This window comes from Poecilia formosa, unplaced genomic scaffold, assembly GCF_000485575.1.
Source record: "Poecilia formosa unplaced genomic scaffold, Poecilia_formosa-5.1.2 Scaffold42, whole genome shotgun sequence".
Lineage (NCBI taxonomy): Eukaryota > Metazoa > Chordata > Actinopteri > Cyprinodontiformes > Poeciliidae > Poecilia > Poecilia formosa.
This window is the reverse complement of record NW_006799981.1, coordinates 2,821,955-2,834,929: the sequence shown is the minus strand read 5'-3', so window position 1 is coordinate 2,834,929 and position 12,975 is coordinate 2,821,955. Positions and strand designations below refer to the sequence as shown.

Here is a 12,975-nt window from a genome sequence, read left to right as displayed (position 1 = left end):
CCTGCATTTCCTCCTTGTACTTTTCTTCCTTTCTAGCACACATAGTTGCCTTAATTACATATAATCTGCTATATCAGAGATCTCCTGCAATTTGTGTCAGAAATTTTTGAGGCAGTTTCGGGTTCCCAATTTATGGTCGAGAACTTAACAACTTAACAACACCCAATAGCACAATGTCGGACGTTGCACTCTGCACAGCTGTTCTCTCGAGCATCTGAACAACAGCGAAAAAGGGTTCTCATTGTGCCGATGTCGATGTGTTGTAGGTTCCGACGGGAAGCTGATAGAGAAAGCCTCTCACTCGGGCATGATCAACCCAAGCCCACAGTGGCAGAAACTGATTCACAACGGCCCGGTCGCTCAGTTCGAGTACGAAATCCGGGTCAGCTGCGACGAGCACTACTACGGCTTCGGCTGCAACAAGTTCTGCCGACCCAGAGACGAGTTCTTCGGACATTACACGTGCGACTACAATGGAAACAAGACCTGCCTGGAAGGCTGGTCTGGACCTGAGTGCAACACAGGTAAGCCCAGCGGAGGTGGCAGGCTTAAGCACGTCTCTGCGGTGGAAAATGGTGACGTAGCTTCAGGCTTTTCTGCTGATGAACAAATCTTTAAAAACTTCATCACGCAGACTGTGTGATCTGTGATTCATGCTGATGCATTGTCTGTTTCATTCAACAATGCCTTTTTTCAGATCTCTCTCCGTCTGTAGACGTTTCAAGTTTATCTGTGTTTATCCGTCTGTGCAGAAAACGATGTTTCATAGTAAAAAAAAAACAAACAAAAAAAATCAGTCTGCACAGTAGTCAGCAAAATGATTAGACATTTTACTGTGCTATAATCCTGGGTGTTGGCAGCTGTGTTTATTCATACAGACAGCATAGTAATTACATTTACTGCTATAATTACAATGCAACCAAATCCAGCTAAATTTAAATCTAGTTATGTTTTTAAATGATCGTCTTCTTCTTCTAGCTATTTGTCGACAAGGCTGCAGCACTGAACATGGATCGTGTAAGGAGCCAGGTGAATGCAAGTAAGTGTCTCGAGTTGCTATGTTCAGTTTATCCTCCTGAAATGAAAATGATCTCCTTTAATTTGGGATGTTCATAAAATTGCCCCTTTTTATACCATCTCGCTCATAAGTATTGAGGTTGTTGTAAGTTCTGCTTATCAAGAGTTTAATACTGTATGTACAGGGCCATCAAAAAGTGTTCATCTTACTTGAATTTTTGCACATTCTGTCACCTTTCTCATGTTTTGCGTTGTATTTTATTGGGATTGCATGTTGTTTATCAGGCTGCACAGTGGCGCAGTTGGTAGAGCTGTTGCCTTGCAGCAAGAAGGTTCTGGGTTCAATTCCCGGCCCCGGTCTCTCTGCATGGAGCTTGCATGTTCTCCCTGTGTATATGTGGGTTTCCTCCCACAGTCCAAAAACATGACTGTCAGGTTAATTGGCCTCTCCAAATTGCCCCTAGGTGTGAGTGTGACTGTGTTGCCCTGCGACAGACTGGCGACCTGTCCAGGGCGTACCCCACCTCCCACCCGGAACGATAGCTGGAGATAGGCACCAGCAACCCTCCTGACCCCACCAAGGGACAAGGGTGTAAAGAAAATGGATGGATGGATGTTGTTTATCAGCTCAAAGCAAAAAAATGCAATTTGGAAGTGGAACAATTAGGAGGCATGCATTACAAATAAAAATCTAGAAAGTGTTTGCATTCAGCTCCTTTTACTCTAAACCCGCTATCTAAAATCAAAGACAACCAACTGCAATCAGATATTGGCACTGTGTATACATTTTTTTTTTTGGAGGGGAGGGGAGCTCCAGGACAGTTTCCAAGGCCTTAACTGAGTTTTGGATTGAAGCTGCTAGACTGGGCCAAGATAATGCTAAACAGCCACAATTCAGTGCTAAAAAGTGACATCGATCCGCTTACGTGGCAAAAGTTATCAGTCAAATCTGGTTCAGCATTTGGATGAGCCTTTTTTTTGTGTAGCTAATGGCTTCTAATGCTATTTATTCACACAGCCAGAGGAAAAGCTCCAGCACAGATGGGTATCAGAGGCGCAGTTATATCTCCTCGTCCCGGAGGAGGTCCTGGTGATCAGCTCATTGCACAGATCAGGATTTCACTGCTTGCTTTAGCTGTCTGATTTGGCCATAACTCGCTCACCAATGGATGATCGTGTTTGCTTTTTGCAGCTTTGTTGTGTTTCCCAAGCTTTTGACTGAATCAGATTTCTTGTAGGAGCCTGAAGTATTGGCAGAACAAGAGGTTGACTCGCTTTAGTCTTCTGACAGGTGTGGCTATATTTAAAGCTCAGGGTTTAAACTCTTGAAGCTAGGTCCTCTGTTATTGTAGTCAGTGAGCCGTTTCCCACCACTGGGGCGGTTGTGGTGTGTTTAATAACAGCGGTACATAGCAACACTGGTTTCAGGCAAGGGCAGCCTCCTTGTTCCTAGTTTAATGTCTGCAGTTCCTCAGCAGATGATATTCCTGAGGGTGTTTTTTTTTTTCTTCTTTTTTCTTTCATTTCAGTCCCAGTCCTCTTAGAAAGCTATGAAGGAATTTGCTGATGCAGATTCAGTAGCAGGGTCCAACATAATGTCCCATTTAGGCATGGACTAATATGACGAGATTCATAGTATTGTTGTATTTGGATAAAGAATAAGAACCAAAATGATTTCCATTGTTTAACTGATCTGATCTATGACACAGAATATTCAGAATTATGCAGACGTTATTGTAGGTATTCAATGTTAGAACATTTAAGTCGTTTCCGAAAAGATGTTAAACCACAGGAATGATGAGACTGTATGTATGATGATGCATCAACATATCAGCTGTTAGCTGGAATTCAGCCTAATCGTCTCAGACCAGTCGGAAAACAAAAAACAATCCTCAACACTCCTCAGTGTGGATGCTGTTATAAAGAGTCAAAAATTTGATCAGTGAGGATTTAAAATGGTCATAAAATGCTTAGAAGGTCTTTTTCAAACATGTCCAGACATGTTTGTGATTTATTCGCGCTGCAAGAAGGCGAGGGAGAGCAAGACTTTCAGCGGAAAGCCGGAAGGCTAAACGGAGTTTGTTTCATTCTTCTTTGATCTTTAAGATGCTGGAATTGGGAATGGGATTGCATCACAGGTGCCCGCTATCAGGCTGTGCCAATACTTCAAAATTCCTTTTACTAAGTGAAGAAAACTGAAATTGCATTATGAGAGATCTGAAAAACTATTTGAAAGGAGTGTGTTTTCTATGACGTGTTCAGGCATGTCTGTGGTTTATTTAAACTGAGAAAGAAAAATACTTTTAGCGGATAGTGGGAAAGCTGGACAGAATAGAGCGATATTTCGCCTTTATCCCTTTGAGCTTAAAACTTTTGTTATTGATTTGAAATGCTTAGAAATGTTGTTATCCTTTAAATCAAGGTCTGTTTTGTAGGGAATTGCACACAGAACCTACAGGGGGTTTTGTACTGCTAATAAAACATGCTACAGGCAGTCACATTCACTGTACTAACTAAGTAACTTGAGCTTCTGCTTGAAACCTTCCGATAGAGGATTCGCCCATTTTCAAGAGCGCACAGTGGACTGGTGTTTACTTAAGCACCATGTTTATTTTTACTTTCCACCCGTTTATTTTTTTTTTTTTAGGCTAATCAGTGCGCCGCTGCTCCAGGGGGACGCTGTTTCCTGTCACTATAGGCTCCACAGCAGCAACAGTATCGCAGCTCCGCCACCTCCAAAGCGCGGACAAATCAGTCACGCTGTTGCAATTATGGAGCCGAGAACAAAAAGGGCAACGTTATCGGTGTAATTATGGACTCTAACGTTTGAGTGGTCAGCAAAGAGTTTGTCCTCCTCCTGCTCTCAGCCTTGAGGCGCAGGCCTGCTCACTGACTCATGGGAACCAAGACGGGCAGCAGTGAAACAGCTGAAAGGAGGGCCGAGCGCTCCTCTCTGTGTTAGTGACGCCAGTGCCAAGCCGCAGGCACAGCATCGTTAAAGGGAACGTCTGGTCGCATGCTAATGTTAGCCACCCCAAAGGTCCCATTGGAGCTGTAATTTAGTGTTTTTCTTTGTTTTCTGTTTGGTTAAAATGCTAAGGCACCCATGTCTCCTTGTGCCCAAGTATTGTAAAAATGCAGTTGCATAAACACTCGGCTGCTTAAAATTTATTTGTGGTGTTTATTCTTGTGTGAATACTGCCTCTTTGTTTAGTCCGTGCAGCTCCTGGGCAGCTAATGCTGCTGTGTACTTCATTAGGATCAGATTATTCGGAAGGAATCTGGAATAAGTGGAGGATTAGGATATTTACAGATGCCATGGGGATTTTCTGGCCTTGTTGTAAATAACATTCTGCATGTGCGGGAGTTTTTTTATTTTTTTATTTTTGACCTCTCGTCTCGTTTCTGATTGTGTTGCAGGTGTCTGTACGGATGGCAGGGCCTGTACTGCGATAAATGCATCCCCCACCCGGGCTGTGTGCATGGCACCTGCGTTGAACCATGGCAATGCCTGTGCGACCTCAACTGGGGCGGCCACCTCTGTGATAAAGGTTATTTCTCACTCTCCTTAGTTTTGGCTGCATCGACAGTTGCAGTGGATCTCAAAAAGGAACACGTCCCGGTTTAAGGTGGCAGGTTTTTGAAATGTAAAAACAATGATAACCACCTTAAATGTAACCTATGTCATTCATAATGCAACAAAAAAGCAAAACAAATCTATTGGGATGAAAATTCTAAATATTAAGCTTCATAAACTTGATTGTCCAAGTTTGTGCACCTTTAAATATTTTATTAAAGCAAACGTTTTCGTGACGGTGTTCATTAAATCAGATGGTGAGGACATGTCTTGTTTTTAGCCCCTCTCAGAGACCATACAGATATTTGTAAGAAAATGACATTAAGCTGTCCTAAAGTTTTAATTTTCTGCTGATGAATCCATAATTATGTCAGTTACACCTCAGAGCATTATGCTGCCACCAGTGTGTTTTGGGGGGGGGTGTCTGGTTAACACACTGCTGTTTTTGTGCCTAAAATACACTTATGAATTGTTGTAAAGAAATTCTGTGTGTGACCCAGACATATACAGGTGCTTTATGGTTCATGTGGAAGATCACAAATATTTGACCCATATTTGGTCACTCCCCGTGCCAAAGTGTTGGAATATTTACCTAGAAGTGATGCAAAAATACTTTGTATTCTTTTTCTGACTGATACATTTGTACAATAAGATTTTGTGTAATTTATCTGCCAACTATGGTTTTAAAAAAATTGCAAAAATGCTGAACTTTATTCAAGGTTTCAGTCAGATGAAATCTAAATGTGTCTGAACATTTATTAGCTTAATCACTTTTGCATGTTTATTTTCAATTTTTTTCCCCCTCTTGAGTTTTTTTCAGTAGAAGTGTCACGTTAACGTTGCTCTCTGTTAAGGTCACATCACATCAATCTGGCTATTGATAGACTATAGAGCTGTGGCCGTTTTAAAACCTCATTTCTTCTCTCATCCAGATCTGAACTACTGCGGCACTCACCAGCCATGCTTGAATGGAGGAACGTGCATCAACACAGGACCTGATAAGTACCAGTGTACCTGCGCTGAGGGCTACTCCGGAGCAAACTGTGAGAGAGGTGAGGCTCTGGGGACGGATTTTCTCGAGGGGTTTCAGAGTCACGTTTGCAGCTGCAGAGAGCTAGAAGGTTTGGGCTCCGTGAGCCTGCAGACTAGAGGTCAGAGGTGCTCCGGGTTTGTAATCAGAGGAGGTGGTAACTTGCAATAATCTGTTTCCACTTGAGTGTAAGTGCCCTCCTCCTCCTCCAAGTCAGGTAATCCACCGATGTTGATCTCCAGAGGCCGGTTGTCCTTTTAGCTTCTTCAGATGAATGCGGTGCTAAGGTTCAGCTGTTGTGAACACTTACCATGGAGATGGTTATTTTCCTCATTAAATCTGAGCCTCGTGAGGTGCTGACAGCTTAACTGCGGGGATGTCAGGAAACGATGCCCTTTGTAACGTGAGGTCTGCTGACCGGGGCTATGGTAGCCCCTCCCCCCTCCTCCTGGCATACCAAGAGATGGTCACCCCTCGCTGCTCTACTCGTTTCTGGAGTAAATCATTCATTTCTGATTCATTTGGGACGCGCTCATCCCTAAACCCGTCCGCGCCTCTCCGGTAGAATGGCGGGGAGTCTGAGGGAAGTCACGCTGCACTGGTCAGGTCAGCATAGCATGAAGTACGGTTTCCTGGCGGACGGCGCTGTTGAGGCGGGTAGTGAGAGGGAGATTGGGGCGGGTTTTTAACGGCGGGCTCTTGGAGCGGGGGAGGATGATCTATGGATGTGTTGTGGTGATAAAGGAAGGAATTTTGGCTGACTTAGTAAATTGGGATTTTATGTGATAAAAAACAAATATTACTGCACAATTGTGACGTGGAAGGATGAGAATTTTATTTTTTTGATGTTGTTGGTATGCATTCATATTCACTCCCTTAACTTTGAGACCCGTAGTGCGATTCTCTGCGTCCCTTTTCCACAATTCGAGAATAGTACAGATTTATTTCACTAGACTGACGGTGAAATGCTTAAAACTAAGTGAAGTGGAATTTACTTCACTTGGAAACAAATTAAAAGAGTAAAATTAATCACTTTAACACCAGCCCAAACTATTAAACTTTTAATAACCATATTTTTTTATGTTCATTTGACAGAAGGTAACACCACAAACATCCAATATCTTTTACTCTGAGGTAGAATTGAGCGCATTCATTTATTAAAAAAAGACTAAATAAGAGGGTTTAAAAAATAACATATTTATAACAATATATATATATATATATATATATATATATATATATGGCTGGTGTATTTCATTAACACAGTTGTGTAGTTTATTTTCAATAAAACTGGAAGAAGGTTGTTTTTTTTTTTTGCTCCAGTTGTGGCCCAGGTAGCAAAACATTTGCACTAAAGTAGAACCCAGTTAAACCAGCAGGCTTCAGAATATACATTCCATCCATTCTTCACTACTTTATAGTGATCTAACACATAAAATCTACTTGTAACGTGACAAAATGAGAAAAATGTATTTCTATTGTATAAAACAATGCGTTTCTTATGCAACTTGTAAAAAATGTGCTTTTTTTTTTTTTAGCTGAACACGCCTGCCTCTCCAATCCGTGCTCTAATGGAGGGAGCTGCTCAGAAACCGCTCAAGGCTACGAGTGTCAGTGCGCGCCGGGCTGGAGCGGCCCGTCCTGCACCACCAGTAAGACTGAATCTGCAACGTCTCAACAATTAACAGAATCAAAGAAAACGTAATTCCAGCTTAACCATTTCCACCTGCTGTTGAGCAGATGTGGACGACTGCTCCCCCAGCCCCTGTAACCACGGCGGGACGTGTCAGGACCTGGTGAACGGCTACAAGTGCCACTGTCCTCCGCAGTGGATGGGGAAGACGTGTCTGATAGACGCCAACGAGTGCGACAGCAAGCCCTGCGTCAACGCCAACTCCTGCCGCAACCTGATTGGCAGCTACTTCTGCGAGTGCCTGCCTGGTTGGACGGGGCAGAACTGTGACACCAGTGAGTTGAAAGCTGCAGCTGTTGAGCAGGACACAAGTCCAACTCCTGGCTGGTGTTTAGAAATAATTTCCATTCAGTCAGTCCGTGCTGAATTTACAGCTGCAACATGAAGGCATGAAGCAAAGCAGTGACGCTTGTGCAGTGTAAACTTGTCTGCAGTTCAATTATTAGACTTTTGTGTGTGCGTGTGTGTGTGTGTGTGTCTGTGGTGATTAGGACGGGCTCAAAACAATCTGAGCTTGAGTTTCACTTGGCAGCCGACTGGATTGCTCAATACTCTTGTTGTGCACTTTTGTTTTTCCTTTTTCCCTTTGCATTCCCATCATCCACGTCGTGCACTTTATTCTCACAACAATGTTTTTAAAGGCCCCGGGCGTGAGGAACATAAAGCAGAGACTTGTTTCCTAAGACTAACTATTTACCAGAGCTGTTTAGAATTAATCCTCTGATTTGTTTTTTTTTCCCATGCAGACATAAACGACTGCAAGGACCAGTGCCTGAATGGAGGAACCTGTAAGGTAGGTGACGGGTCAGAAACCATCCGGCTCGGTCGGGTTGTAGCTTCGACTTAATAACAGAGACGTTTACGTGGGCGGTTGTAAAGACAACGGATATAAAAAGTTTACACGCCTATTAAAACTTGATTGGGGTCTGCCTGGACCTTTCAAAAAATGTTTATTCTTCTTCTGGTGAAGACATGTTCTTTGGGGCGTTGTCTTCATCTTCAACCTTCTGAAGTTTGGTGGTTCAGTGCAAACATCGGGTTCTATCTGACTGCAGTTCCAGCTTAAGGAACATCTATTGCATGGTTTTGGTGCTGGCACCGCCATACATAATCTTTTTGAATGGTGGACTAAATTTCATCACAGTGTCATGTTTTTGCAGACTTCAAATAAGATTTTGTTTTTCCAACTGGTTTTCTTGCCACACCTGCCACTCAGTTTTTTATTTTGTGAAGAATAAAGGAGATAGTTGTTACTGGTTCTACACAACCAGCCTCTTTAATGTTGCTGTCGGTGTCTTGGCGACCTCTAGGATCCGTTGTTTCATAGACGATGTATCGACCTCCTTGGTATTGCCACAGACGTACCATGTTTTCACCCTTTAATGCTGGCTGTGTTCAGTGATTTATATCTAATGTTTTGAAAACAATGTTCCGCCTGTCTCCTGATTGACCTTTGACATAGCGATCCGCCTGGCGCTTTTAAGCTCTAAAGATTGACAGAGGAAATGTCAGAAAACATCTACTATAGTTTCTGTCAGGTCTGTCTTTGGGAATCTGTGCCTGCTGAGATTTGGTGTAAGGCCAAATGTTAACTTATGACTTTTTCCCCCAAGATTAATTAAGAATCTTCAGTTTGCTTTCTTACTAAAGCTTGAAACAGGATCTTGAAACCTGGCATTTTAACAGTGGTGTGTAGACCCTTACAATCCGCTGCAGCTGAATCAGATTTCCTGAAACCAGAGGCTGAATTGTTTCTGTTAAAAATTATAATCAGGAAAGTGTCTTGAGAGGTTTTAAAAGGAGGAACACGCTTTTTCTCCGGCTCACCAGATTAAATTACAGTGAGCTCCACTCGGTTGAGCCCATACCAGGAAAATGTGTTGAAATAATCGTAACATCACTGCCCACCCCCGTCGTTCCCGCTTCAGCTTTGCTCCCTGGTTTCTCAGTTATTGTTTGGGCTCCACTCAGCTGGAGCCATTGGTCACATGCATCCGACGTTGATCTGAGTTTGTGCCTCTCTCAGGACCTGGTGAACGGGTACCGCTGCACGTGCGCCCCTGGCTTTGCTGGCGACCACTGCGAGAGGGACGTGGACGAATGCGCCAGCTCGCCGTGCCTGAACGGCGGCCGCTGTCAGGACGAGGTCAACGGCTTCCAGTGTCTGTGCCTGACCGGCTTCTCTGGGAACCTGTGCCAGGTGAGACGTCCGCACGAACGAAGCACGAGTCCTAAAGGCGTAGGTGGATATGCTAGAAGGAAGAGCATTGAAAAAAAAATGTTTTTTAGTCTTTATGCAGTTGGGAAGAGGATAAATGTGATTTTAACAAATACTCTGCTCCAGCTAATCGAATCCTTCCATCTATCCTGTAGTTCCATCAATACCATTAGTTGTAACCTTCATCCATCCATGTATCCATCCTCCCTCGTTCCCTCAAACGTTCACTGACAGTTTTGTAACATCATCTTGAGGAACTGTGTAGGACTGGTTCTGTTAACCCGTTGTGGGTTGAGGCTGCTGTATCGTGGCGTTTGCAGCCACACCCTGCTCTCCAGTCCTCCCCTCTTAAAATGGATGGTTTTCTAGAAGCTGCTCCTGGCTGCAGCGCGATGCATTCCTCAGCACTGAAGCTTCGACTCAAGAGGACGGCTCCTGTGTCTCTGCCTCGTTGTTTTTTCTCTCCTCCTCTCTTCCTCCCTGCCTTGTGTGTGTGTGTGTGTGTGTGTGTGTCCGTGTGTCGTTTCCTGGCACGGCCCAAGTGAAGGATGCTCGTGGGGATTTGCTTTGTTTTCTGTAGCAGAAACTATATCGGTTATCGAATTCTCTACTCACCATTCAATCCCTTTTCTCTCCCCTTAGCTGGATATAGATTACTGCTCACCCAACCCTTGCCAGAACGGAGCGCCCTGCTACAACCGGGCCACAGACTACTTCTGCGCGTGCCCAGAGGACTACGAGGGCAAGAACTGCTCCCACCTCAAAGACCACTGTCGCACCACCACGTGTAAAGGTATATCTCTCGCTTTCAGCGACCACAGGCTTTTTCCAGAAAGCTGCTGAAAGATGATCTGTGCGCCGTGCAGTAGTGAAACACTTCACCCACATTTTTCCCACGAGAGCAATACTTGCTTAGTTTTCATACAATGAAGTTTCTTGGCGGAGTCGAGCAGATTTGATGCTCTCTCCTCTAAGCTAAGCCGTTCCCAATGAGCCCAAACGTGCAGAAATTTCCTGAAGATCTGGCAGAAGCCCGATAGCACCGTGTGTGTTCTCAGTAATGACTTGGTGGGCTACCTCTTCTTTTCCCCTTCAATGAGTGCGCACAGTCTTCAGTGCCTGCTCATGCAATTGAGTGAGTGGACCAACCACAGAGGCAGATACCAGACAGTGGGATTCTCTGCGCTCTTGGCACAAATTAAGCGATTTACAGGGAAGCAAATTCACCTCATGCGCCTAACCTGATCAGACAGGGGGAAAGGAGGGGATTTTAGCGTGGTGGGAAAAAAAAAAATACAGTCACTCTAAATTGCTTATGAAAGCATGACCGCTTATCGCTGTTTGTCCCATCAACGCCCCACCGTGACCTTCTCCCCCACTGCTGCAGAGCCGAGCAGAGGCTTCCACTTTTTCACCTTTTGTCACATTACAAACAACTTAACTGAGTGCAGTTTACTCAGATTTCATGAAATAGACTGAGACAAAAGTAGAATATGAAAAGTGTGGCGTGCATATGTATTAAACCCCTCTACTCTAATACGTAAACTCAAGTGCAACGGTATAAATGCAACACAACTGCAAACTTATTAAAGATAACTAAAAGAACAGAAAGAGAGAGTCATGGTGGCACTGGAGGAGCTGCAGAGACACAGCTCAGGTGCAAAACTTATTACTAGTACGCTTCACAAATCTGGCCTTTTAGGAGTGAGAAAGAAACTCTGAGGTTCAGACCACATGTGGAACAAGGATATCTGGTTGGATTAACTTTTTGGGCTGGTGGTAGCATCATGCTGAGGGGATACTCTAAGAACTGTTGAGAGGATGGATGGAGATAAAGATCGGACTAAGAAGAAAATCTGGCAGATAAGGGATGTCCAAATGTGGCCCCTGACCGCAGATTTAAAGTAAAAAAAATAAATAAATAAGAAATGTTGGCGCTGATACAGATGGTTGCTTTTTGTTTTTGAAAATTAGATTTTTGTTGGCAGATTTATGGAACATTCTTGTTCCTGGGAACAGACTATAAAGATCTTCTATATCAAGAAAATTAAATAAAAATGAGGGAACTTCACACTTTTTCATTCTCTCTCAAATATGTTGTTTTCTACTTTTTCATTCAAATATTTCACGTTTATTGTATTGCTCTGCCTGTTTAAAAGAAAAGAATTCACAATTGAATTATTTGATATTTTAATTGGGGGACAAATCCACAAGTATTATCACCTTTTTATTTCTGGTCAGAACTTGTTCCATTAATGTCTGTGGCGTCTTTTTGCAGTGATTGACAGCTGTACCGTCGCCGTGGCATCTAACAGCACGCCAGGAGGAGAGCGCTACATTTCGTCAAATGTGTGTGGACCTCACGGTCGCTGCCGGAGCCAAGCGGGGGGTCAGTTCAGCTGCGAGTGCCAGGAGGGCTTCAGAGGGACCTACTGCCACGAGAGTACGGACGAATTTACCGTCGCCATGGCAGCGCGTCACGTTTGCTCCGCACTGTCGCTGCCGATCTCACCAAGTCTCTCTCGTACTCTAGACATAAACGACTGCGAGAGCAACCCGTGTCGCAACGGAGGCACGTGCATCGACAAAGTCAGCGTCTACCAGTGCATCTGCGCCGACGGCTGGGAGGGCGACCACTGCGAGATCAGTGAGTCACGCCGCCGCCTCATCCTTTCCTCATGTCGCTGCTCAAACCGTCTCAACAGAAAAATGTGTCTTCCATCGCCCGTTTGATATGCCGCCCTCAAATCACACACACCCATCTAATATTTCCAGACATAGATGACTGCAGCACCAACCCCTGTCATAATGGAGGGACATGTCGAGACCTGGTGTCTGATTTCTTCTGCGAGTGCAAAAATGGCTGGAAGGGGAAAACCTGCCACTCACGTAAGAGCCTCCCCCATTTTTTTTTTATTTTATTTTCCACACCCGTGTTGTCTGTCCGTGCAGGCTCATGGTATGTGCTCATGGCTGTACTCGATTATCTATTACCTTACAAACCCTGAGATTTTTCACACATACCTTGCAGGTGAAAGCCAGTGCGATGAAGCTACGTGCAACAATGGGGGCACCTGCCATGATGAGGGTGACACATTCCAGTGCAAGTGTTCCCCAGGCTGGGAGGGCACGACCTGCAACATAGGTGAGCAGCAGGCGCTGCAGCTCGGGGTTAATCCTCCACATTTAAGGGGAACTTCTCAGATTTTATCTGGATTTTTGATGCCGCCAATAAAATCCATTGTAATAAATTTCTATTACGATATTGTAGAGTCCAGATGTGTGCAATTTAATCTCAGTACAATTTAGGGCCAGGCGATATGGTTTAAAAATAAAAGCTCAGATTTTTTTTTCTTTTCTTTAGTTTTTTTATTAACCCTAAATTTGATTTCAGACTTTAATCAAAATTTTCCTCACTTTTTTTTTCTTTTCTTTAGTTT

General features: G+C 44.0%; 1 protein-coding gene across 1 annotated transcript in view; it reads left to right on the top strand.

Annotated features, from left to right (window-relative positions):
* Positions 1 to 12,975, top strand: part of jag1b (jagged canonical Notch ligand 1b) — a 37,007-nt gene that overhangs the window by 13,796 nt on the left and 10,236 nt on the right. The window contains exons 4-16 of the mRNA XM_007551529.2: positions 267 to 524; positions 979 to 1,039; positions 4,438 to 4,568; positions 5,527 to 5,646; positions 7,163 to 7,276; positions 7,365 to 7,592; positions 8,064 to 8,110; positions 9,344 to 9,517; positions 10,178 to 10,328; positions 11,814 to 11,978; positions 12,069 to 12,182; positions 12,311 to 12,424; positions 12,567 to 12,680. Coding sequence (XP_007551591.1) covers positions 267 to 524; positions 979 to 1,039; positions 4,438 to 4,568; positions 5,527 to 5,646; positions 7,163 to 7,276; positions 7,365 to 7,592; positions 8,064 to 8,110; positions 9,344 to 9,517; positions 10,178 to 10,328; positions 11,814 to 11,978; positions 12,069 to 12,182; positions 12,311 to 12,424; positions 12,567 to 12,680 — 1,791 coding nt within the window. The remainder of the gene's footprint in view (positions 1 to 266; positions 525 to 978; positions 1,040 to 4,437; positions 4,569 to 5,526; positions 5,647 to 7,162; positions 7,277 to 7,364; positions 7,593 to 8,063; positions 8,111 to 9,343; positions 9,518 to 10,177; positions 10,329 to 11,813; positions 11,979 to 12,068; positions 12,183 to 12,310; positions 12,425 to 12,566; positions 12,681 to 12,975) is intronic.